The sequence below is a fragment of the Bison bison genome, unplaced genomic scaffold (assembly GCF_000754665.1).
Source record: "Bison bison bison isolate TAMUID 2011002044 unplaced genomic scaffold, Bison_UMD1.0 scf7180017864469, whole genome shotgun sequence".
NCBI classification, from domain to species: domain Eukaryota; kingdom Metazoa; phylum Chordata; class Mammalia; order Artiodactyla; family Bovidae; genus Bison; species Bison bison.
This window is the reverse complement of record NW_011495030.1, coordinates 1,085,088-1,109,970: the sequence shown is the minus strand read 5'-3', so window position 1 is coordinate 1,109,970 and position 24,883 is coordinate 1,085,088. Positions and strand designations below refer to the sequence as shown.

At 39.3% G+C, this 24,883-nt stretch overlaps 1 protein-coding gene and 1 pseudogene across 1 annotated transcript in view; one reads left to right on the top strand and one right to left on the bottom strand.

The window, feature by feature from the left end:
• Window positions 1-24,883, bottom strand: part of LOC105003462 (transient receptor potential cation channel subfamily M member 3) — a 248,658-nt gene that overhangs the window by 186,298 nt on the left and 37,477 nt on the right. Inside the window, exon 3 of the mRNA XM_010860631.1 lies at window positions 12,940-13,063. Within this exon, the coding sequence (XP_010858933.1) occupies window positions 12,940-12,966 (27 nt within the window). The 5' untranslated portion in view covers window positions 12,967-13,063. The remainder of the gene's footprint in view (window positions 1-12,939; window positions 13,064-24,883) is intronic.
• Window positions 20,444-21,854, top strand: LOC105003461 (annotated as a pseudogene).

Below are 24,883 nucleotides of genomic sequence, written 5' to 3'. Positions count from 1 at the left end.
CTTTGGCATTTCCTTTCTTTGGGATTGGAATGAAAACTGACCTTTTCTAGTCCTATGGCCACTGCTGAGTTTTCCAAATTTGCTGGCATATTGAGGCAGCACTTTCACAGCATCATCTTTTAGGATTTGAAATAGCTCAACTGGAATTCCATCACCTCTACTAGCTTTGTTCATAGCGATGCTTCCTAAGGCCCACTTGACCTTGCATTCTAGGATGTCTGGCTCTAGGTGAGTGATCACACCATCATGATTATCTGGGTCATGAAGATCTTTTTTGTATTGATCTTTTTTGTACAGTTTTGTATAGACATATGTATACCTATGGCTAATTCATGTTGCTGTATAGCAGAAACCAACACAATATTGTAAAGAAATTATCTTTCAATTAAAAACAAATTAAAAAGTCAGAAAGACAAATACTATATGATGTCACTTTATGTGGAATCTAAAATTCGACACAAATGAACATAGCTATGAAACAGAAACTTACTCAGACATAGAGAACAAACAGACTTGTGGTTTCCAAAGAGGAGGTTGGGTGGGGATGGAAAAGTGGGAGTTTGGAATTGGCAGATGCAAACTACTATACATTGGCTGGATAAACAACAAGCACCTACTATACAGTACAGGGAACTAAATTCAATATTGTGATAAACCATAATGGAAAAGAATATGAAAAAGTATATATATTTGAATAACTGAGTCACTCTGCTGTACAGCAGAAATTAACACACTGGAAATCAACTATGTTGTGCCTATTCATGTCCGATTCTTTGTGACCCCATGGACTGTAGCCCATCAGGCTCCTCTGTTCGTGGGATTCTCCAGGCAAGAATACTGTAGTGCGTTGCCATGCCTCCTGCAGGGGATCTTCCCAACCCAAGGACTGCACCCAGGTCTCCCACATTGCAGGCAGATTCTTTACCATCTGAGCTACCAGGGAAGCTCGTTTATCAACTATACTTTAAATTAAAAGAAAGAACTATGGAATAAAAGAAGAGGAGGAAGGGAATAAGCTGGGAAACACTGTCTATTTTGAAGAAGTAATTTTCAAACTTTAGTTAACTTTAGTTGACTGAAGTATTACTGGGAAAGGGTTGGAGAACTAAGATGAATTTAAAACAGAGAAAAGGTAGCTACGTCATGTTCAGCATGCCTTTTCTCCGGGTCTTTCCACATCATGAAGATGCTGTAGGGAGCAGAGTTTGGAAATGATTTGAATATGAGAGTTGACATTAGAAGATTTCCAAAAAAGACTCAACATCCTACCTTTTCATTGTCCTTCCTGCCTGTATTTCCCTCTTAATTTGTTTTACTACCTTAAAGTCCCCTAATCAATTATTCCTTTGGTTCAGTAAGTTTCCGCTGTTGGAAGCTCAAGCAAGTTACAGAGGTCAAAGAGCTTTCAGTCCTGCTGCTGGGACTTCAGATTTCCAGATAAGATGCTGTGCAGCAGGACGTGGAATTATAGGAGCTGGGGGATGGGTAACACTGGAGGAAGATGATGAGGATGTCCCAAAGAAGGGAATGACAATCTTTTCCTTCCTTCCTACAACACTTTGTGGTTTCCTGTTCTTAGACTTTTTATAGCAAACCAGAGTTTTGCTAAATTATTTACACTGCTGTATCAGAAAATGGATTCTGGAATGTAAATAGATCCTTGGATCACAGTCCATTTATAAGTGGATATCTTCCTAAAATGCATGATTGGCTATTTAGCACGGAAGAGGTTATCTCTACAAAACTCATATTGAAAAATGTGGAAGTTCACACATTTAAAAATTGCTCAGAGTTTAAATGTTTATCTAAATGGGATATCTCTGAGGAACCAGAAGGAATGTGAGGCAAAGTTTATGATTCCCATGATTATAATTTGGTTGCTGCCATGGAGAGGCCTCTAATATAGTGGTTCTTAACTCTGGAGTTAGTCATACCTTGGGGAATCTGAGAATTGAATGCATTCTTTCCATGAAATGCATACACACACAGAATCTTATGTACATTTTCAGAGGATTCACAGAACTCCCTAGAGACTTCTAGTTGTTCTTGGACACTAGGCTGATTTGTTGCTCTATTGAATTCAGGGAAAACACTAGTCCATGTATTCCCATTTAGAATAGAAAAATTCCTGTTTGGGAATAGGCTGAAGGGTAGGAGTGAACTCTGTCCCACTGCTTATAGGACCCAGTGCATTTAACTTTGAGAGAGGATTCAAGAGCTTGCACAAAATGCAGAAAGATGTATTAGGCACAGTCTTTTCTCTCAAAGAAAATTAGATATGGTGACTAGAGTAATAAGGGACAAAAGTAGTAGTACTGTTCACTGTTGACCAGAAAAGTAGACTAGATCTGGATCACAGAGGATCTTGAATGCTAGGTTAAGAAACTGAAAATTAATTTTGAAAACCAGTATGTTTCAACCTACAGTCATTCTTGTACAATTTTAATCTTTCTGCCGTTATTTATATCTTAATATGACAATTAGATCTTTTTTCAAACTGATCCTCCTTTAAAACTTTTATTTTTTAAGGCTTAATATCTGTGGTTTTGTGTTTTATTATAATCATTTCTAATACATATGTAAATAAAAACATACCTTTTAAAATAATAAAATGAATTTGCATTCTACCTGAAATTATCTCATATGCAATTGGTAGTGGGTTTTCTTCACTTTGGAAAACATTGAAGAGTGAGATATGGGTTTCTGAGTAGATGGGAAGTCATAAGAGATGTTCTTTAAAAGGATTCATTGAGCAGTTGAGTGTTAGTTGGAATGGAGAGACTGGTGGCAGTGAGACCAAGCAGATACCAAAGATCTAGGAGAAAATGGTGAGACACTGGACCAGGGAGGCTAGGGAAAATAAAGAGTGGAAGAAAGATGAACAGTCTTTCTAGAGTTGGAACTCAAACCAACTGTCAAGTAAATTATTTAGTAAGTCAGCTCTTAAAGGAAATAAAATAATACAACAATGTGTTTATTTCTGTACATTATTTATATTTTAATTATTGCATTATTTTATTTTTCTTAGTAAAAGAAAATACTTGCTATATTTCCCCACTGCCTTACTCTATTAGTATTTTTAAATGAATATGGTTGAAAGAGGCATTAAAATTCTATGCATTTTTGTTGATTATGAGAAAGAATCTGAGACCTGGATTATAAGGTTAAAACTCCAATGGCTATTTTCTGTATACGTCTGTAATCTTCCTCAATTTGTTTAATTTTTCTAACTAACTGAAAAAAAAGATGTAATTCCTGTCCCATTTACTTTGCAGCTCAAATAACACAAGGAGTGCAACAGACCTTTTTCTATTATAAGGCATTATACGTCATGCATCATTTGATGAAAGGTGTTCTTCTCATTATTATTGGTTGTCTTATAAAGAACTTGTGTAAGTGAAATTTCATTCAAATTTCTTTTTTATTTCAATGAATATGCTATGAGAATATAGGAGAGTTGATCTTTAATTTGGGGTTCCTAGTTAGCCTGATTAAAATATTATGCTGGAAAAGAATAATTTCAGTATGCCTTGATGAAGAAATTTCAAGTGATTTGGACACTGTGCTTACATTTTCCCTACAGGACTATAATGCCTACTGTATAGGGGTAGAGGGCATTCCAGGAATATCAATATGTATTCTTTTCTTTCCAGGACTCTAAAAATCTAGTAAATATTTGCTCTGATTATTATAGAAATGAAAGAGTAAATGAGCTCCTATTTTATTTTTTTAATTGATTAATTTATTTTAATTGGAGAATAATACCATATTGTGATGATTTTTGCCATACATCAACATGAATCCAGTACTTTGGCCACCTCATGGGAAGAGCTGACTCATTGGAAAAAACTCTGATGCTGGGAGGGATTGGGGGCAGGAGGAGAAGGGGACAACAGAGGATGAGATGGCTGGATGGCATCACCGACTCGATGGATGTGGGTTTGGGTGAACTCTGGGAGTTGGTGATGGACAGGGAGGCCTGGCGTGCTGCGATTCATGGGGTCACAAAGAGTCAGACATGACTGAGCGACTGAACTGAACTGAACTGAACTGAACATGAATCAGCCGTAAGTATACATAAAATTATTTTAAACTTGGTCATACCTGATATTTAGAACATGGAATCAGCTGAAACATTGGGGAAAGAGCTGAGAACTTGCAGAAAGATGCTCTTGGTTCAAGTCTTGGGGTTACCTCTAATAAGCTACCTGATGTTGGGCTTATACTTAAATCTTTGAGTCTTGGTTTCCCTAGGAAATACTAAAACTGACCTTAGCAAGGTTGACTGCAGTATCAAATAAGATGACAAGAAAATCATCTTTGTTAAAGTGTTATATAGACATCATCATTAGTGTTACAGTAAAAGTATTTATTTAATGCTCACTGTGTTCTTTGCATATATTAACTCATTTAACCCTTATAATTAACCCCATAACATAAATACTATCATTATCTCAACTTCCTGGAAGAGAAAACTAACTAATCTAAACACTAAATAACTTGCCTATTGCTACATATTAAATGACAGATGTAGGATTTGAAGTCAGACGCATTGACTCCAAAGCCTTCATCATACTTATTCCTAAGATAAGGATATTCTAATCACCTAAAGAGCTTCAGAACTTCCAAAAATTACCCACTGTGTTTTAAGAACTAATATGGAAACATTTTTAATGGAGTAATACTTCCCCTACATCCCCTTTCCACCATCTCATATATGTGCTGTGCTGTGTTTAGTCGCTCAGTTGTGTCCGGCCTTAAATTATGTTATGCGTGTGCATGCTAAGTCTTTTCAGTTGTGTCCAATTCTTTGCTACACTATGGACTGTAGCCCTCCAGGGTCCTCTCTCCATGGGATTCTCCAGGCAAGAATACTGGAGTGGACTGCCATGCCTTCCTCCAGGGTATCTTCCCGACCCAGCGATTGAACCCGCATCTTTTAATCTCCTGCATTGGCAGGTGGGTTCTTTACCATTAGCGCCACCTGAGAAGCTTAAATTATGTTATAGGGAGAGTTAAATGAACTTGAAAGGATCTAGGTACAATTCAGCATTGATCTCAAAGAGCATTTCTATTTCTTCCCATGTACTATGTTCAGTTCAGTTTAGTTCAGTCGCTCAGTCGTGTCTGACTCTTTGCAACCCCATGAACTGCAGCACGCCAGACCTCCCTGTCCATCACCAACTCCCGGAGTTCACTGAAACTCACATCCATCGAGTCAGTGATGCCATCCAGCCATCTCATCCTCTGTCGTCCCCTTCTCCTCCTGCCCCCAATCCTTCCTATGTTAGATAGAACTATTTTCTAACCTTGATACATGACTCTATGACTTTTAGCCATTTGGCTTAAAAATACCTTTTTCAGCTCTGAGAAATTTTTTCCTTTGTGGCCATAGGAAATCTGCTGCACTTGTTTGGGCACTGATGTCAAACAAGGAAGACACAGGCTCACTCCTTTCCTACCAAGGAGGACTTTACCTATATGGTTCCTCTTGTCTATACTCTCTGTCTGTGAAGATGAGCGGGAAGGGAGATGAACATGAAGATGGATGACAAGTGACTCAAGTTAAACTGTGCCCCAAAGACAATTATAACCAGGACTAGAGAAAAAACAAGGATAAGAGTAGGTATCTACATGTATACTCTAACTTGCATCTGTAGTGACTCATAGACAGAATTTGAATATAGGTTTTTCTGTTTTGAGAGCTTGTTCCTCATAACCACCATACTGAGATACCTCCCCTAGGTCCAGTAACTTACGCAATTGGCCCCAAATCAAATGTACATCCATAAACCAATCTATGAAACCTTAAGGATACAAGATATTGTATTAGTAAAGATTTTAGGGCAATTTGTGGATTCTAAATATGTACCTCTCTGCCTTAATGTATATTCATCTGAATTCATTCATTCACTCACACCCATTAAACAAAGATTTATTGGGATCCAATAAGCACAGTTAGGGATAGTGAATGCAGGGGAAACAGAATAACAAATTAGAGACTCTGCTCTTAACAGCTTACATGGAAAGCTGGATATATATTTTTATATATATAAATAACTTAAAAGTACAAATAAATGCCACAAGAGAGTTACAAATAAAGGTGTGAGGTATCTTCTAGGTGTGCGTGTGTGTGCACACGCATGTGTGCATGTATGTGCATATATGTGCATGAGTTTGGCAACTGGCTATGGCTAAAGAGAGGGCTCTACACTTGAACAAATTCAAGGAAGTAGGACATTAAAAAAGGACTGCAAGAAAATTAGCTTGGTTAGTATGAGGGGTCTGTAAAAAAGTGGTGAAATATAAAACTGGCACTATAAGCAACACATTATACTCCATATTCAAAGGACTGATGGAACTGGTTCTATCCTCCAGCAAGAGTGTCTAGCAATACTATACAGCTGCTGCTGCTGCTGCTAAGTCACTTCAGTCGTGTCCAATTCTGTGCGACCCCATAGACAGAAGCCCACCAGGCTCTCCCGTCCCTGGGATTCTCCAGGCAAGAACACTGGAGTGGGGTGCCACTGCCTTCTCTGTACTATACAGCAGGGGTCAACAAACCGTAATTTGAGGGTCAAATTTGGCCCCTGGTCTGTTTTCCTATAGCCAATAAACTTAGAATGGTTCTTATATTTTAAAGGTTTGTTTAAAATCAAATAAACAAACAGAAAAATATGTGACAGACCTGTTTGGGGCACACAAAACCTAACCTACTTACCATCTGCCTCTTTACAGAAGTTTGTAAATCCCTGCAGTATATAAAATGGATTGATGGGGGGATACTGGGTTAGGGGGAACCAGGTTAATAGGGCACAGCAATAGGTTAAGAAAGGAAGAGTGAGGCAATGTTTGAAAGCATGGACTCTGGAAATGAAGGAGCCTGGAGGAAGACAAGGCTCGATATGTGCGCATCTGGGAGTTGTCTCAAAATAACTGAAGTCAGAATAATAAATGAAAGGGGAAACGGCCAAGAACTGGTCTTTGATAAATCTCTTTTTATAGTATGAGGAGGAAGAAGAGGAGCTAGCAATAGAAAGATTAATGAACTGTAAGAGAAATGGCAAGGAATCAGAAAAAGAATCTAAAGTCTAACATCACTGACTTCTCAGGTGGGAGAGGGAAGAGGAGTTGACAGCATCAAATGCTAAAGAGAAGTTACTGAAAAGGACACAAACTTGATGACCTAATATCTTTGCTTCAATTTATTCCATTAGCACATTTTCTATGTCCTTGGCTTTTCCTTGCCTGAAGGTGCTCTACCCAAGTGAGAATATGATGCTATTGAGATGCTACACCTTCAGCTGCTGGGACATAATAGTGATCCTATTCCTTAAATTTAGCTTCTCAGGTTGTTTCTGTCCATCATCTTCCAAATAAAGGCAGATACCAGGGCCCCTCCAATTCTCCCCAAACTACCTCTTTTCTATATCTCTAGACATCCTTGGAAGATTCTTGACTAATGTCTTAAAAAATCAGTTTATTTTCAGTCCTATACATCTTGAATTGATGGACTGGATAAACATAATAGTCTAGTTGCAACATTTACTTCCAGATTTTATAATCATTATTTGGAAATAAGACCAAGCTATAAGAAAGAAGGAACTTCATGTTGCCATACCATAAAGATTCTGAAATGCATTACAAAACACCCTGAGAAGCAGTCAGAGTAACATGTAAGAGGTTTAGAACAATGATTGTAGAGAACAGGAGAGGGTGTCCACTAACTGCTGCTGCTGCTGCTGCTAAGTCGCTTCATTCGTGTCAACTCTGTGCGTCCCCATAGACGGCCACCCACCAGGCTCCCCCGTCCCTGGGATTCTCCAGGCAAGAATACTGGAGTGGATTGCCATTTCCTTCAATGCATGCAAGTGAAAAGTGAAAGTGAAGTCTCTCAGTCATGTCTGACTGTTAGCGACCCCATGAACTGCAGCCTACTAGGCTCCTCCATCCATGGAATTTTCCAGGCAAGAGCATTGGAGTGGGCGCCATTGCCTTCTCTGATCCACTGACTAGAGATGAATAAAGAGATTGCTCACTATGACCGAAGACCTAACTGAATTACAAACAATGACTCAGCTTTGGGAGTGATTGTTTGGACTATCAACTAGGAATAGGACACAGAAAACTACACTTTAAAACATACTTTTATGTGGATGAAAGTATATTTCATGTGGATGATCTCAGGAATTTAGTATCAGACTAGTGAATTATGGAGAAGCTTGGCATTCAAATTTGATATGAAATGATGGTTGGAGGGGGGGAAAGATTCTTGTACTTGGGGGTGGGACTTGGATTTTAGAGCAGCATCAATTTTGAGTGGAGACATGATTTGTCAGGTGTGACTGGGAAGTGGTGGTATTACAGGGAAGAGCCAATTGTGCCTCCAAGTTGGGTCTGTTTCTTTTATTTCAGAACCTTTGCTTCACATTGCTTTTGTTCCCTAAAAGGATGCTGTACAGACACAAAGATCGGCCTCGGGGAACCCTGCATCTCTGCCTGAATGTTAAACCAAAATGCCTTTGTTCTGGATCCTGTTCACGAGTGGATAGGAAGGAATAAATTAACACATCCCCTCCCTATGGCTGGACATTTCAGGAGATATTTGCTAGATTAATGGCCTTTTTGCTTTACTTCCTCTTTTCCCCTCATCTCTGTTTTATAAAAGAACCTGACATCCAGACCCTGATAATATGGTTATTTTGAGACATTAGTGTGCCATCTTCTCAGTCTGCTGCTTCCCAAATAAAGTTGTATTCCTTGCCCCAACACCTCATCTGTAGACTTATTGGCCTGTTGTGCTGCAGGCAAAGCAAGCTTAGACTTGGTAACAGTGGCAAAGTGAATAGCACTGGTCCCTAGGAGGTCCAGCAGCTGGGAAAGGAAGATAGCAAATTAGAGGAGCCATCAGTGTGGAAATGAAAGATTGTAAAAAAGGAGCCAGGCAGCTACCATCCTCCACCATGACTTGTTTAGGGGCACACATATCATAGGGCTTACATTGCTGAGTCTATCAATACTCCATCACAACAAAGTGTTTGTAGAAAATGTACTGCCCAGGCTAAGGCTGGTGGGTTGGCAGTGAGGATGTGGGGGAAGCTTCTGCAGGAGTTCAGAGGGCAGGTGGGAGCTCCGAGAGGCAGCAGCAGAGGGAGGGAGCTGGCACTGTCCTCTGGAACTAAAAGCTCTGTGCTTTCTATACATGTAATCAGCCTCAGAGTGTGCTAAGCCACTGGGGCCCTCTTTTCCTGTCCTAATGTTCTTTATGACCACATCCCTTTGGAGAAGAAGGAAGTGGAGGACCATTGACCCCTTACATTTGACCCCAAATTACTATGTTGCTGTGGAAAGTTTTTATTGCTTTTATTTTAATATTTTTTCCTAGATAACAGTGATGGGATTTAGCTCATGGGTTAGTTTCTAGAAGGATATATCTTCTCAGAAGATGACAGGATTTGAGGTGTTTTGACCCAAGTTTGGAAATAAGCAGAGTAGAAGTGATTTTTTTTTCAGGAACAATATGAAGTGTGTAGGAAGTACTCATACAAAGGGCCCAACAAGGCATATTTTCCATGAGGCCACATAGCCCAGAGGCCTGATTTGACAAGCTAAATATGCATCTGTAGTGCAGGTCTTTATGACACTGTAAATAGGATGCTGGGATGAGAAAGATGTAAGAACAGCTCTAGAACCAAATCCTTAAGTTGAACTTGGAAATGAATGGTTAGACTGACTTCAGGATATGACATCCCACTTCATTCATAAAGGGAATCAAAAGAAATTTGAAGAGGAACCTTCCTACACTAGTTGGTGGGAATGTAAACTGGTATAGCCACTATGGAGAACAGCAAGGAGGTTCCTTAAAAGACTAAAAATAGAGCTACTATATGATTCAGCAATCCCACTCCTGGGCATATACCCAGAAAAGACAAAAATACTAATTCAAAAAGAAACATGCACCCTAGTGTTCACAGCAGCATTATTTACAATATTCATGACATGGAAGCAACCTAAGTGTCCACTGAGGGATGAATGGTTAAAGATGTGGTACAAATATACAGCAGAATATTACTCAGCCATAGAAAGAATGAAATGATGCCATCAGCAATGTGAACGGACCTAGAGATGATCATAGTCAACAAAGTAAGTCAGAAAGAGAAAGACAAATACTATGTGCTAGCACTTACATGTGGAATCTAAAATATGATATAAAGGAACTTATTTATAAAACAGAAATGGACTCACAGATAGAAAACAAACTTATGGTTACCAAAGAGGAAAGGGGAGGAGGGATAACAGGGATCAACAGATACACACTACTATATATAAAATAAACAACAAGGACCTACTGTATAGCACAAGGAACTATATTCAATATCTTGTAGCAAACTATAATGGGAAAGAATCTGAAAATTCTTTATACATATGTATACAAGATATATATATATATATATATATACACATTATATATATAAAAATGAATCATTTTGCTGTACACCTGAAATACTAGAAATCAACTATACTTCAACTTTTAAAAAGTTGCAAGGAAACTCTGTACCGAATACTAGATGGATTAAATATCTAATCCGGGAGTAAAAACACAAGGGAAGTCCCATAAAAACTTTAGACCACCTAAATAAGAAAAAAAGAAAACAAAAGCAACTTGAAAGATGCTTGCTGTTGTGTGATGAGGAGGAGATACCTGGGCTCTGCAGCAGGAGAGCCCTGGCGTGGCTTGTCCTGGTTGTGCACACATCCCCACAACTCTTCAGCCTCTGTTCCCTCCCCTACTTCCTTCAAAAGGAGAAAAATCATGCCGAGCTCCTCCCACCTCCTTTCTAAAGCATCTAGTACTATCCATACACGCAGTCCTTCAAAACTGGAAATTAATTACACTTATGATTTTAAAAATCCTAATTTCTGCCCAGATGTGGATGGAGATCAGGACAACTTACTGCTTGTTAAGATCACATGTCCTTAGTCTAGAGCTAGGGATACCTCATATTTCTTACAATGAATATGTCACCGTAAAATACAGTTGACATTTCAGGAGAGACCACGATTAAGCAACAAGACAATTACCAAACAGAAAGAATCCCAGGGAACAGTCCTATAAAATACCCAGAAAAGTACATTCAGCCTCATTTGGTTTTATGATTTCCAACTAGTTCTTAGAATTTTGAGCCTGACTGCCTTTCTAGGAAACTTGGAGGACTGCTGAAATGCAGAGTTCTGGTAAGCTTTCATAGTCACTGACCTTAGCACTGTAAAATCATTAATAGTCAGGAGAAAATCCCTTCTGTGGCAGACAGAAGCTCAGAGTTTCATGCCCCTCTTAAAAGTGGAGGAAACACAGACTAATAGCTTGTGAGATAACTGCTTCCAAGATGGGAGGATGGCAGTAGCACTTTCAGGATTGATAGAGGCTCTCCTGGGATGCTGGCAGTCATGATTCTGAACCTGATCTCCATGCGGGCTTCTGTATATGGGGCAGCCAGACTACTTAGGTCAGGTACTCAAGAATTAGAGGTACTGTCCCATTCTCCTCACCTCACTCCTTTCATGCTAAACCTAGAAGCTGCTGAAAGGCTTTTCACAAGGGCTATGTGATGCTTTCTGGAGTTTGGTCTTGTTTATTTGAGTCAGATTTTTTTTTTCTAAATATTTAGTTCTTTAAATTGAGAAATCACCTCCTTCCCTCCTTCCTGGCAGCCTCAGTGAGCACCACTGTGTGCCAGCCACTGTTGCATACATAGGGACACTGTTGTGAACAAGATGGTTCCAGCCCAGGTCTGGGGAGCCTGTAGTCTACTGGGGAACTGGATGCAGGCAGCTCACTCCAGTTCCTCTCACATGCCCTGCCTCACAGCTGATTCTTTTAGGGTCTGGCCCTGGTGCCCCTCTGGAGGAGCAGTGCACCCTCATGTCTGCAGGGATAACCATTCTAGGATGCTCAGCAGGCTTGAGATTGTCCCAGCCTGAGTGAGAACACTGCTCAGGGGTGAACCGCTCCTCTACCTCCTCATCAGCGGGTAGGCTCCCATGGCCTTTGAGAATAATCTCATCTCACTGAGGCCCACCACGAATAGACCTTGAGTGGATGATGCACTACCTTTGTTTCAACGAGACAATTTCTGAATAAAAATACTTACCACAGAGATGAAATACCATTGGTTTTCAGTCTAGTTCCTGATTTACTCATCAGGTGACTTGGAGTTTTCTCATCTAGAAGGTGAGAGTAACGGCTGTACCTCTCACACTGGGACAGTTGCTAAGATCACATGAGTTAATACGTGGAATGATCTGGCACTCTGCCTGGCACATAACAAGAGCTCCTTCAGTGTTAACTCCTGCTATTTCTGCTCACCCTAACTGAAGGTCCCTGTGATGGCACATTTCTAAGACATTTTCCTGAGATGTGAGAAATGCTTCTTCAGTAGCTATGAAGGGCACTTTCGAAATTATAGAAATTTCCAAACTTCCTTGAGTACATTTCTTCATTTTCCACCTATACACATGAACAGATTAACCTGTACCCTGAGCCACTAAGATCGATGATACTAAGATACTAAGCACATCAGTAATTCACAACTCACAAGCCAAGTGAAACCCTAAACCTAAGAGGATCAGTGGAAGCATTCTCTGGGAGGAAACCTATGTTCTCTCCTCACCTCATTGCACTGAGGCAATCAGAGCATTTGGGCGAGCTTCAGTAGCAAAAGATGCTAGAACCCTGTGCCCACACTTCATTAAATCCGGCCAGAAAACACAATGTCTCAGCTATTGAGGGGAGGAAGCTACAGGAGCCAGTGGAGCCTGAGGATGGTTGTGAGCTTGGCTGGAAAGGAGAAACAATTGATGTGTGGTTCAAGAAAATGGTTAAACAGAGAGAAGGGGTATGGGGAGGTCTCTGCCACTCACAGACACACTGTTACCTACCAGTTCTTTCTTCTTCATGCACTCCATGAGGATGATGAAGAGGTGCTGAGCTTGGGTTCGAGTGTATGTGAAAGTCTTCTGGATGGTTACCAATAGCTGGTCCCTCAAAGATTCATTTATAAGTCTGTAGTGAAAAAACATGTTGAAAATGAGTTAACTCAGATCCTATCTAGTACATATTTTTGACAAGTATAGAATACAAGAAAACATTTATTTTAGATAGGAGCTTTTTCTTCCAGTATTTTTTTCCCACAGCAGTTATTTTGTGATAATCTTTTTTAGAAAGTACATTTAAAAATAAATCCATTTTTAAATCTCAGTACTTAAATGAGTAAAGTAAGAAGATAGATTTGGTAACTTTTAGTCCATTCTAAAGGAGATCAGCCCTGGGACTTCTTTGGAAGGAATGATGCTAAAGCTGAAACTCCAGTACTTTGGCCACCTCATGCAAAGAGTTGACTCATTGGAAAAGACTCTGATGCTGGGAGGGATTGGGGGCAGGAGGAGAAGGGGACGACAGAGGATGAGATGGCTGGATGGCATCACTGACTGGATGGATGTGAGTCTGAGTGAACTCTGGGAGTTGGTGATGGACAGGGAGGCCTGGCGTGCTGCGATTCATGGGGTCGCAAAGAGTCGGACACGACTGAGCGACTGAACTGAACTGAACTGATGGTTCTCCCTTTTTTTCTTTTATATGGCATATATCTAATGCCCTCTTGCTCAAGTGCTGTTATCAAAAAATACCTTCAATTAATCCTTTGCATCTTGGTAAAAACTTACTATATTACTTATTTGAAGGAGATTTAAATTTCAACTTCATGTCCAACTGTGGAAAGAAAAAATTTATCTCAATGAGGGATTTTTGAATATCAATGAATGAGGAGAAATAGGACTTAAGTTTCTTCTAAAATCATACCATGGAAATAGTAGCTGATCTGGTTCACAATTCAGGTCCTTTTACTGTGTTGTTTGCCAACAAAAGCCTGATCATATTGACTACTTTATTAAAAGATAGTTTTTGTATTATAGAAGAGTGAATTAAAGCAAGGAAGGTGCATCATTATCAGTCAAAGCTCAATTATCTCTTGAATATGGAACAATCACAACTAATTTTAACTCTTTTATCAATAGACTGGTGAGAATGGGCTACCTCCACCAGGCATCAAATAGCTGGAATGAAAATCCACTTTATATTGATAGATACTATTCCAAATCAGGAAGATAAAACTGCTCCTAAGGACTACGGACAAAATTATAATAATTTGGCTATCTTTTACAATTGACAAACCACCTTCACACAAGAAGTACCAACTTCTAGATAAAATAGTATACTATAATTATTATCTCATTTGGTACCTACAAAAAACTTGATAGGCAAGAGATTTGTCCAACTCAAGAGGGAAGAACAATGTAGCCAGAAAGAGGCAGTTACTTAAGACCATTAGAAAAACAAGTGCAAAACCAGAACCAGAACCCAGTTCTTCTGATTCCTTGTCTAGTGCTCTTTCTACTCCACCATGCTGCCTCATAGGACACCGAGTGCAATGCAAGTGTACTTGTACACCTCTTGGTGTACACCTCTCTTCATCACGGTGGATTACGCAGGAAATTATGATATCACTGACCTGCTGTGTCCCCGGATTGAAGATTCACTTAGACTCACTAGGCTGGATACTATGGTGGCCCTACTTTGAGGTGAGTGCATTCCCAATGACAGATTTATTCCAAGGACCCTGGAATGTCACTCAGCTCAATGGAGGATTGTGTTACCCCTTTTGCCCCACAGGAAGATTTATATCATGAACATACACATTTAGAAAAAGAGAATGACCCAGATAAAGTTGAAAAATGATACCAAATCCTCACAAGATTACCGAATTATTCCATAGGACTCCATAGCTTTAGGTGTAGACCAGTTTGAAGCCATTCATTCATTCGTTCATATTCACTCGACAATTGCTTCAGTTCAGTTCAGTAGCTCATTTGTGTCCACCTCTTTGTGATGCCATGAATCGCAGCACACCAGGCCTCCCTGTCCATCACCAACTCCCGGAGTTCACTCAGACTCACGTCCATCGAGTCAGTGATGCCATCCAGCCATCTCATCCTCTGTTTTCTCCTTCTCCTCCTGCCCCCAATCCTTCCCAGCATCAGAATCTTTTCCAATGAGTCAACTCTTCTTTGCATGAGGTGCCCAAATAACTGGAGTTTCAGCTTTAGCATCATTCCTTCCAAAGAAATCCCAGGGCTGATCTCCTTCAGAATGTACTGGTTGGATTTCCTTGCAGTCCAAGGGACTCTCAAGAGTCTTCTCCAACACCACAGTTCAAAAGCATCAATTCTTCGGCACTCAGCTTTCTTCACAGTCCACCTCTCACATCCATACATGACCACTGGAAAAACCATAGCCTTGACTAGATGAACCTTTGTTGGCAAAGTAATGTCTCTGCTTTTGAATATGCTATCTAGGTTGGTCATAACTTTCCTTCCAAGGAGTAAGGGTCTTTTAATTTCATGGCTGCAGTCACCATCTGCAGTGATTTTGGAGCCCCCCAAAATAAAGTCTGACACTGTTTCCCCATCTATTTCCCATGAAGTGATGGGACCAGATGCCATGATCTTCGTTTTAGTGGTATCTATTTAGTGCCAGACATTGTGATGAATGCTAAAGCTACAGAGATAAATGAGATATACACACTCATAACCAATTGATTTTCTGGAAGAGTCAAGACATGAGATATACCCGGGCATATGTCTACTTGACAGGTAACCTGTGTGGGTGAGTCTAGAGATTTTTGCAATATAAAGTGTACATAAATGTTACACATGATTAACAACAGAAGAGACTCTTCTGATTAGCCACTTGATAGATCCAACCATTCATCTGCAGGTGTTTAATTCTGACAACAACCCCAAATCTGTTTTCTATTGCTAACCGTTTGTAATGAAATCCCAGTTCCCCGAGGTCATTAACTTTTGAAGGATCTGTCTGTCACTGGTATGTAGTTTGTCACTTTGTAAAAACTGAGAAATGATGTGCAACTTAGTGGATTGTGGGCCTCAGTGGTTAGGAGAGCTAAAGACACTAAGCATCTTATACTTTCTAGTCCAATTTCACAACTGACTAAAATTGTGGCTTTGGTTAAATCATTTAGCAACAGAACCCATGGAATTCTACCTCTAGAAGTACAAGAATTCACCAGATTGGTGTTTTCCAAAGCATAGGATAATTGTCATTGTTGGAGCAGAGGTGGATTTAGGTGAAACAAAGGTGATATGATCCTTTCAGAGCAATAAGTTATACCCAGTAAACATTAAATAACTGCCATTCCTGGTTAACTTCTTTTTCTATCCTCTGACTGCATCAAGGGGAAAATTTCATTTCTGATGCTTCTTTGCCTATAACAGCTCACAAACACTTGCAAATCCCCCCTTTTGGCAGAGAAATAACAGGTTTTCGATCGCACATTCTTTGCAGAGAGTTTAATAACACTGTATTTAAAAAGATACTGTATGACAGCTTGACATGTTCATAGTGCGTGGTTTATGACTCACAACGGGTTTCACTGAGATAATCTCATTTAATCTTCATAACAGTATGCGAGAAAGGAAGGTGTCAATTCATTTCCAGAGGAGAAGACTGTGGTCCTAAGAGGTTAGATGACATGTACAAAGTCACAGAGCTTGATGATTGCTGTGCTTTGGTTGGGTCTATTTTATCCAGCCTTCCTTCCATGGTATTGCTTTTCCTCACTGAAATCTATAAATGTCTTTCACTTTCCTAATCATCTGCACTGGAGGTAGAAATTTGAGTGTATTTGTTGTAGGAAATTGCTTTTCTTTGGTTTGACATAGAGAATATCTGAAGGAAATCAGACAAGATTGGAGAAGACAAGGGGGAACTGGTAAATGTGGACAGTGGCAAAGTGCATTTATTGTAATACCTTGAAGATGACATTTGCTTCTAATTGTCCACAAATATTTTTTATGCTGACATAGATGTCTTCCATTTGGCACAAATTCTTACTCGGTCTCTCTACTGCACCCTTCTTATTTTGTGACTACCTCCTTATGATATTGGGAGGCCTACTTTCTTGAAAATATTACTTTCTTAGCTCTTTGCAATTTTTTTCCCTGTACAACATTGGAATAATTTAAAAATCTTGACTACTATATTTAATCATGAGCAAAAATAGAAATAGCCCATTTTAGATTTCTTTTTATGGCACTAGAATGGTGATTGAAATTTTTTTTGACACCAAAACATGGTCAATTATTATATAAAATTTTAGTTCTAGAACTGGGTCTTTGACAAAATCTTGACTATTTATGGAAACTGTTGATTTGTGGCTCCATATGTACCAGTGCTATTTTTGGTAAACCTCAAATTAGAAGGTTTTCTGATTTAGGAAGTGTAGTCATTGAAGTGAGGAAAATCTCTACACTCTGGCATTTGTGTCTCCATTTAAATGCTGTACTTGTGATCTGCAGCTTTTCAGATGAGTCACAGGGTTATTTGAAATAGGTCAGTGTTTACTCAAAGCTCAAAGTAACCAATAAAACTTCCCACAGTTTGTTATTAGTATTCTGTTCAAATGCTGGCAATTTAACCCACATGGACATATTTTTCTCAGAATGAATTTAATTACCTGCAATATCAGAGTTTTGTTCCTAGATTTAAAAATTGGAAAATGCATTTAGAATTCAATGGGACTCGATAACTAGGCTTAGGCTAATGGCTTTCAGGGAAGGAGACCTTCTTATGCCCCCACAGACACTCTGATAACTTATTCAGATACAATATGAGAAAATTTTACTTGTATCAAGAATGATTGTTAATAATATCACAATTTGATACTTACAAAATATCATTTCTCATAGAATCTAAAAAAAAGAAATTTTATTATTTGCTTAAAGTGAAAGTGAATTACTAAATTCAACATTTAAGAGCACAAAAAGTTTATATCTTGTCTAAGGTCACAGAGACTAGTATTTTTCTTTTCTTCTTTACCAAAAATTATCATTCCCAAATGGGTGGGGTCACAGGTAACAGCATGATTCTTCTTAAAGAAGAGGACAGCATCATGAATAAAAGCATCATGGTCACCAGGGGCAGGTTGCCTGGATTTCAACTGTCACTTGCTAGCTGTGTGATCTTGTGCAAATTACTTAGTATTTCCATGTCATATTTTTTGTATATGTAAAATAGGGATTATAATAGTACTTATCTCATAGACTTATGAATATTAAATGGATTAATCTTTGCAAAATGCTTACCAAAGTGCCTGATACACAGCAAGTCTTATGTGAGCATTTGCTATTATTAAAGCACAGTCCTCCACAGACTTCCCTGGAGGACCAATGGTTAGGATTCCATGCTTCCACTGCAGAGGGCCTGGGGTCAATCCCTAGGTGAGGAACTAAGATCCCAAATGCCACATAGCATGGTCAAAAAGAAAAAAAAACAAGCACAATTCTACAGTGCTCCTTGGGAGAGTCACTGACCAGTTCCTCTTGTCAAGAAGCACAACCAGGGGCTGGGGTCTCTGTGTGTTATACATGGCTCTCTCCTGTCAAAAGGGCTCCACACACCTTCGGAGAGGTCAGAGGTCACCATTCTTTCTTACATTTGAGGTAGAGATACTTAGATTTGGAGGCTTAATTATAATGGAAGCTTGCAAACACCCCATGCAGGCATCTAAACATCCATTCAATTCACTGAATAAACAATATTGGTGCTTCCTATGTGAAATGCACTAAGGCTAGGGGCAGAGAAATGAATACTATTTAGTCCTGCTGCTGCTAAGTTGCTTCAGTCGTGTCCGACTCTGTGCGATCCCAGAGACAGCAGCCCACCAGGCTTCCCCGTCCCCGGGATTCTCCAGGCAAGAACACTGGAGTGGGTTGCCATTTCCTTCTCCAATGCATGAAAGTGAAAAGTGAAAGTGAAGTCACTCAGTCGTGTCCGACTCTAGCGACCCCATGGACTGCAGCCTACCAGGTTCCTCCGTCCATGGGATTTTCTAGGCAAAAGTACTGGAGTGGGGTGCTATTGCCTTCTCCACTATTTAGTCCTAGCTACAAGTAACTCACAAGATTGTAAGTCACATATTCTGGTCATTTATTAACAGGTAACACACTCCAAATTTAGGAATGTAAAACAGCATTTATTTATTGTGATGATAATTCAAGAATTTAGGCAGAGCACAGCAGAGGTGACTCATCTTGCTCAAATGGTGCCAACAAATCACTAATTGGTTTCTTCTCTATCCTCCTCTACTACATTCCCTAGTGTTGATCTAATGGTTCTCTTACAAGGCAAATATGATTCTGTGACATCCTTCTTAAAACCCTGAAATAGTTTCCCATCACTAGCAGCATAATATCTCAGCTTACACATGGCATTTAAGACTTATCATGGTCTCTCTCCAGGCTAGGCTCATCCCCTGCCACTCTCTCACACATACTCTATGAAACACTATTATCATTCAAACACACCAGACTCTTGCATGCTTCTACGTCCTTCAACTTCCTGCTTAAAATACTCTCTACATCTGATCCCATCACTCAAACTCATCATTCATAATTCAGCTCCAAGTCCACCTGCTGTGTGAAAATCTCTGATTGCCACTCTATTGACATTCTCATAGCACTGGATACTTACTAATTACTGTAATTATTAGACTGCATGGAAATTATTTATTTACATGTATGTAGGTTATACACTCCTTGAAGGAGTGAATGCATCTTAACAGTGCCTGTATCTAAGCTCTAGCAGAGTGCACAGCTCAATATTGGTTCTAGAAGAATGTTTGTGGGTTGACTGAGGGAATGAGTGGCCACCTGTTTTGTGGCAGTTGACCAGGTGGTCTTCCCCAGTCCCCTGTGCTCTGTGTGTTGGTATGAACTTCAAATCTGTTTGGGAGAATGCAAGAAGTGGCATAGGGTTTTCTGCCCCCCAGGAATCTGATTTTCTTGATTCTTTTTTTTTTTTTTTTAAATCAGTTCCTCTCTGAGAAATATTCTAGGCCTCTGTGAGTTTTTTTAATCTCACATGGTATTTAGGAAAAAACTGGCCACCAAACTCTAAAACCTATATTTGGTTCTAATTCTGAAGGCTGTTTTCCCCCTTTGAGTAGCTTTGTTGCTCTTGTCAGGAGCATATGCTTGTTCACTGTGTTTCCCTTATAATGCTTAGGGCAATGCCTTGCCCATAAGAGTGCTCAATAACTGTTTGAAGACTTTAATTTCCTTCACATAGACTCTTGGTGTTTTTAAATTCCATCTGCAAGTAATTATATGACATAAAAATCAGCTCACTGGGGACAAAGAGAGGCTACATGCGCAGAGCAAGTGCCCGCAGGCTCCTGCAGTGCTCAACCCTGGGATCCCCGCTGGCTTGCCTACTCGGCATGGCCAACAAGGAAGCACCTTTGATGATGCAGTAGAAGAATGTGTGATCAACGAAGAATATAAAATATGGAAAAAGAACACCCTTTTTCTTTACAACTTGGTGATGATCCATGCTCTGGAGTGGCCTAGCCTAACTGCACAGTGGCTTCCAAATGTAACCAGACCAGAAGGGAAAGAATTCAGTATTCACCGACTCGTCCTGGGGACACACTTGTCAGATGAACAAAACCACCTTGTGACAGTCAGCGTGCAGCTCCCTAATGATGATGCTCAGTTTGATGCTTCACACTACAACAGTGAAAAAGGAGAATTTGGAGGTTTTGGCTCAGTTAGTGGAAAAATTGAAATAGAAATCAAGATCAGCCATGAAGGAGAGGTAAACAGTGCATGCTATATGCCCCAGAACCCTTGCATCATTGCAACAAAGAATCCATCCAGTGATGTTCTTGCTTTTGACTATTCAAAATATCCTGCTAAACCAGACCCTTCTGGAGAGTGCAACCCAGACTTGTGCCTCCGTGGACATCAGAAGGAAGGCTACGGGCTTTCTTGGAACCCAAATCTCAGTGGGCACTTACTGAGTGCTTCAGATGACCACACCATCTGCCTGTGGGACATAAGTGCTGTTCCAAAGGAAGGGAAAGTGTGGATGTGAAGACCATCTTTACAGAGCACACAGCAGTAGTATAGGTTATCTCCTGGCATCTGCTCCATGAGTCCCTCTTTGGGTCAGTTGCTGATGATCAGAAACTCATGATCTGGGATACTCCTTCAAACAGTACTTCCAAACCAAGCCACTCAGTTGATGCTCACATTGCTGAAGTGAACTGCCTTTCTTTCAGTCCTTATAGTGAGCTCATTCTTGCCACAGATCAGCTGACAAAACTGTTGCCCTGTGGCATCTGAGAAATCTGAAACTTAAGTTGGATTCCTTTGAATCACATAAGGATGAAATAGTCCAGGTTCAGTGGTCGCCTCACAATGAGACTATTTTGGCTTCCAATGGTATTGATCAAAGACTGAATGTCTGGGATGTAAGTAAAATTGGAGAGGAACAATCCCCAGAAGATGGGCCACCAGAGTTGTTGTTTATTCATGGTGGTCACACTGCCAAGATATCTGATTTCTTCTAGACTCCCAATGAACCTCAGGTGATTTGTTCTATATCAGAAGACAATATCATGCAAGTGTGGCAAATGGCAGAGAACATTTATAATGATGAAGACCCTGAAGGAAGCATGGGTCCAGAAGGACAAGGATTTAGATCATGTCTGCATTTGTGATCTTTAGACTCCCCTTTTCTTCCTTTCAACTCTGAGATTGATTTAACACTGGTTTTGAGACAGAGACTTTGTTTGGTTATCCCTCTATAATAAGTTCTATCAACAATGTTATTAGTTCAAACAGAAGGTGTTTTCTAAATATTAACTGGGGGCTTCTTGATTCAGCAAAGCCACAGACTTATATTTAAATTTTCTTTAGGACTTTTCTAGTAATAGAGGTCTAAAAGTAGCCACAAAAGGGGGAATACAGTGTGTGGTTATTTTTCTTCTTATGCTATAGCCCCAAGTTTTTCAGACTCATTTAAGTAAAGGCTAGAGTGAGTAAGAAATAGAGCCAAGTGAGGTAGGTGTCTGAGCCATGAAGTATAAATACTACAAGATGTTGTTTTTATTCAGGAAATAGGGGAGATTCAAGTCATACAAATTCCTACATGCTGAACTTTTCTAGGATGCACATTTCCTTACATAGACGAGTCTCCTCTCAGTTTCTTCAGTTAAGTCAAAACGTGTTCCTCCTTCCCCATATATTTTTGCGTGTTAGTGTATTTCTTGAGCTGTTTTCATATTATTTCTCTCCTTTCTGTGAAATGGTGTTTTTAAAAAAAATTTTGACCACCAAGTTTTACAACTTGGATGTATGCCTTTACCTGACAATTATACCACAGGTAGACTGTTCAGTTAAGTTGAGAAGAATGAATCAATAGCTTGTATTTGTTCTAAAAATTAAAAATTAAATTAATCCTGGATAGGAGTTGCTTTTTTTTTTTTAAAGGAGTTAGTCCTCGACCACTAGTTTAATACCATCTCTATTTTGGGTGACCTGTTTCACCAGCAGGCCTGTTACTCTCCTTGACTAACTGTGTAAGTGCATATAATGCAATAAATTGCTTTTCTATATAAAAAATCAACTCACTGTGATAACCATATGGAAAAGAATATGAAAAATTATATATATATATGTATTAACTGAACCACTTTGCTGTAAAGTAGAAATTAACACAACACTGTAAATCAACTATACTTCAATAAAATAAAATTTAAAAATCAACTCAACATACATCTACATTTTTTTTTCAACTAATTTCAGGTCAGGCATAGAATGGGTGAGATCAGTATTGCAATCTTCTATAGAGGATACAATACTATAATTAAGGCTCTATGATATGGTGCTTCTGGCTGGAATCCAGTTCTTTCATTTACTAGTTGAGGGACCTGAGGCAGGTTATCCCATCTCTTTAATCCTCCATCTCCTTATCTGTTGAAAGGGGATAGAATATGTCTTCATAGATTGATACGTTCAGAAAAAAGGCTTCCCAGGTGGCACTAGTGGTAAAGAGCACAACCTGCCAATGCAGGAGACTTAAGAGACATAGGTTTGATCCCTGGGTCGGAGAAAGGCGTGGCAATCCACTCCAGTATTTTTGCCTGGAAACTTCCATGGACAGAGAAGCCTGGAGGGCTACAGTAGTCCATTGGGTCTGAAAGAGTGGGACATGACTGATGCCACTTGGCACACATGCACACACACAAACTTAGAAAAAAAGATCAGGTACACAAAGCACCTAGCACTGTTTCTTGTACATAATAGGTGCTCAATAATAAGTAGTTTTTTGTTATTATTAAATACCCCAGGGGCTTTCACACCTGCAAGGAATCCTAATAATGCCCAGATCAGGGCTGAAGCAAAGTACTGGGTATGCAAATTAGCTGGAGGAGATAAATTCTATGGAGAAAAGAAAAATTGCAGTAATCAATGTAATACACCACATTAACAAATTGAAAAATAAAAGCCATATGATTATCTCAATAGATGCAGAGAAAGCCTTTGACAAAATTCAACATCCATTTATGATAAAAACTCTCCAGAAAGCAGGAATAGAAGGAACATACCTCAACATAATAAAAGCTATATATGACAAACCCACAGCAAACATTATCCTCAATGGTGAAAAATTGAAAGCATTTCCTCTAAAGTCAGGAACAAGACAAGGGTGCCCACTTTCACCATTACTATTCAACATAGTTTTGGAAGTTTTGGCCACAGCAATCAGAGCAGAAAAAGAAATAAAAGGAATCCAAATTGGAAAAGAAGAAGTAAAACTCTCACTGTTTGCAGATGACATGATCCTCTACATAGAAAACCCTAAAGACTCCACCAGAAAATTACTAGAACTAATCAATGATTATAGTAAAGTTGCAGGATATAAAATCAATACACAGAAATCCCTTGCATTCCTATACACTAATAATGAGAAAACAGAAGGAGAAATTAAGGAAACAATTTCATTCACCATTGCAATGGAAAGAATAAAATACTTAGGAATATATCTACCTAAAGAAACTAAAGACCTATATATAGAAAACTATAAAACACTGGTGAAAGAAATCAAAGAGGACACTAATAGCTGGAGAAATATACCATGTTCATGGATTGGAAGAATCAATATAGTGAAAATGAGTATACTACCCAAAGCAATTTATAGATTCAATGCAATCCCTATCAAGCTACCAATGGTATTCTTCACAGAGCTAGAACAAATAATTTCACAATTTGTATGGAAATACAAAAAACCTCGAATAGCCAAAGCGATCTTGAGAAAGAAGAATGGAACTGGAGGAATCAACCTACCTGACTTCAGGCTCTACTACAAAGCCACAGTTATCAAGACAGTATGGTACTGGCACAAAGACAGAAATATAGATCAATGGAACAAAATAGAAAGCCCAGAGATAAATCCACGCACATATGGACACCTTATCTTTGACAAAGGAGGCAAGAATACACAATGGATTAAAAACAATCTCTTTAACAAGTGGTGCTGGGAAAACTGGTCAACCACTTGTAAAAGAATGAAACTAGAGCACTTTCTAACACCATACACAAAAATAAACTCAAAATGGATTAAAGATCTAAACATAAGACCAGAAACTATAAAACTCCCAGAGGAAAACATAGGCAAAACACTCTCCGACATACATCACAGCAGGATCCTCTATGACCCATCTCCCAGAATATTGGAAATAAAAGCAAAAATAAACAAATGGGACCTAATTAAACTTAAAAGCTTCTGCACAACAAAGGAAACTATAAGCAAGGTGAAAAGACAGCCTTCAGAAGGGGAGAAAATAATAGCAAATGAAGCAACTGACAAACAACTAATCTCAAAAATATACAAGCAACTCCTACAGCTCAATTCCAGAAAAATAAATGACCCAATCAAAAAATGGGCCAAAGAACTAAATAG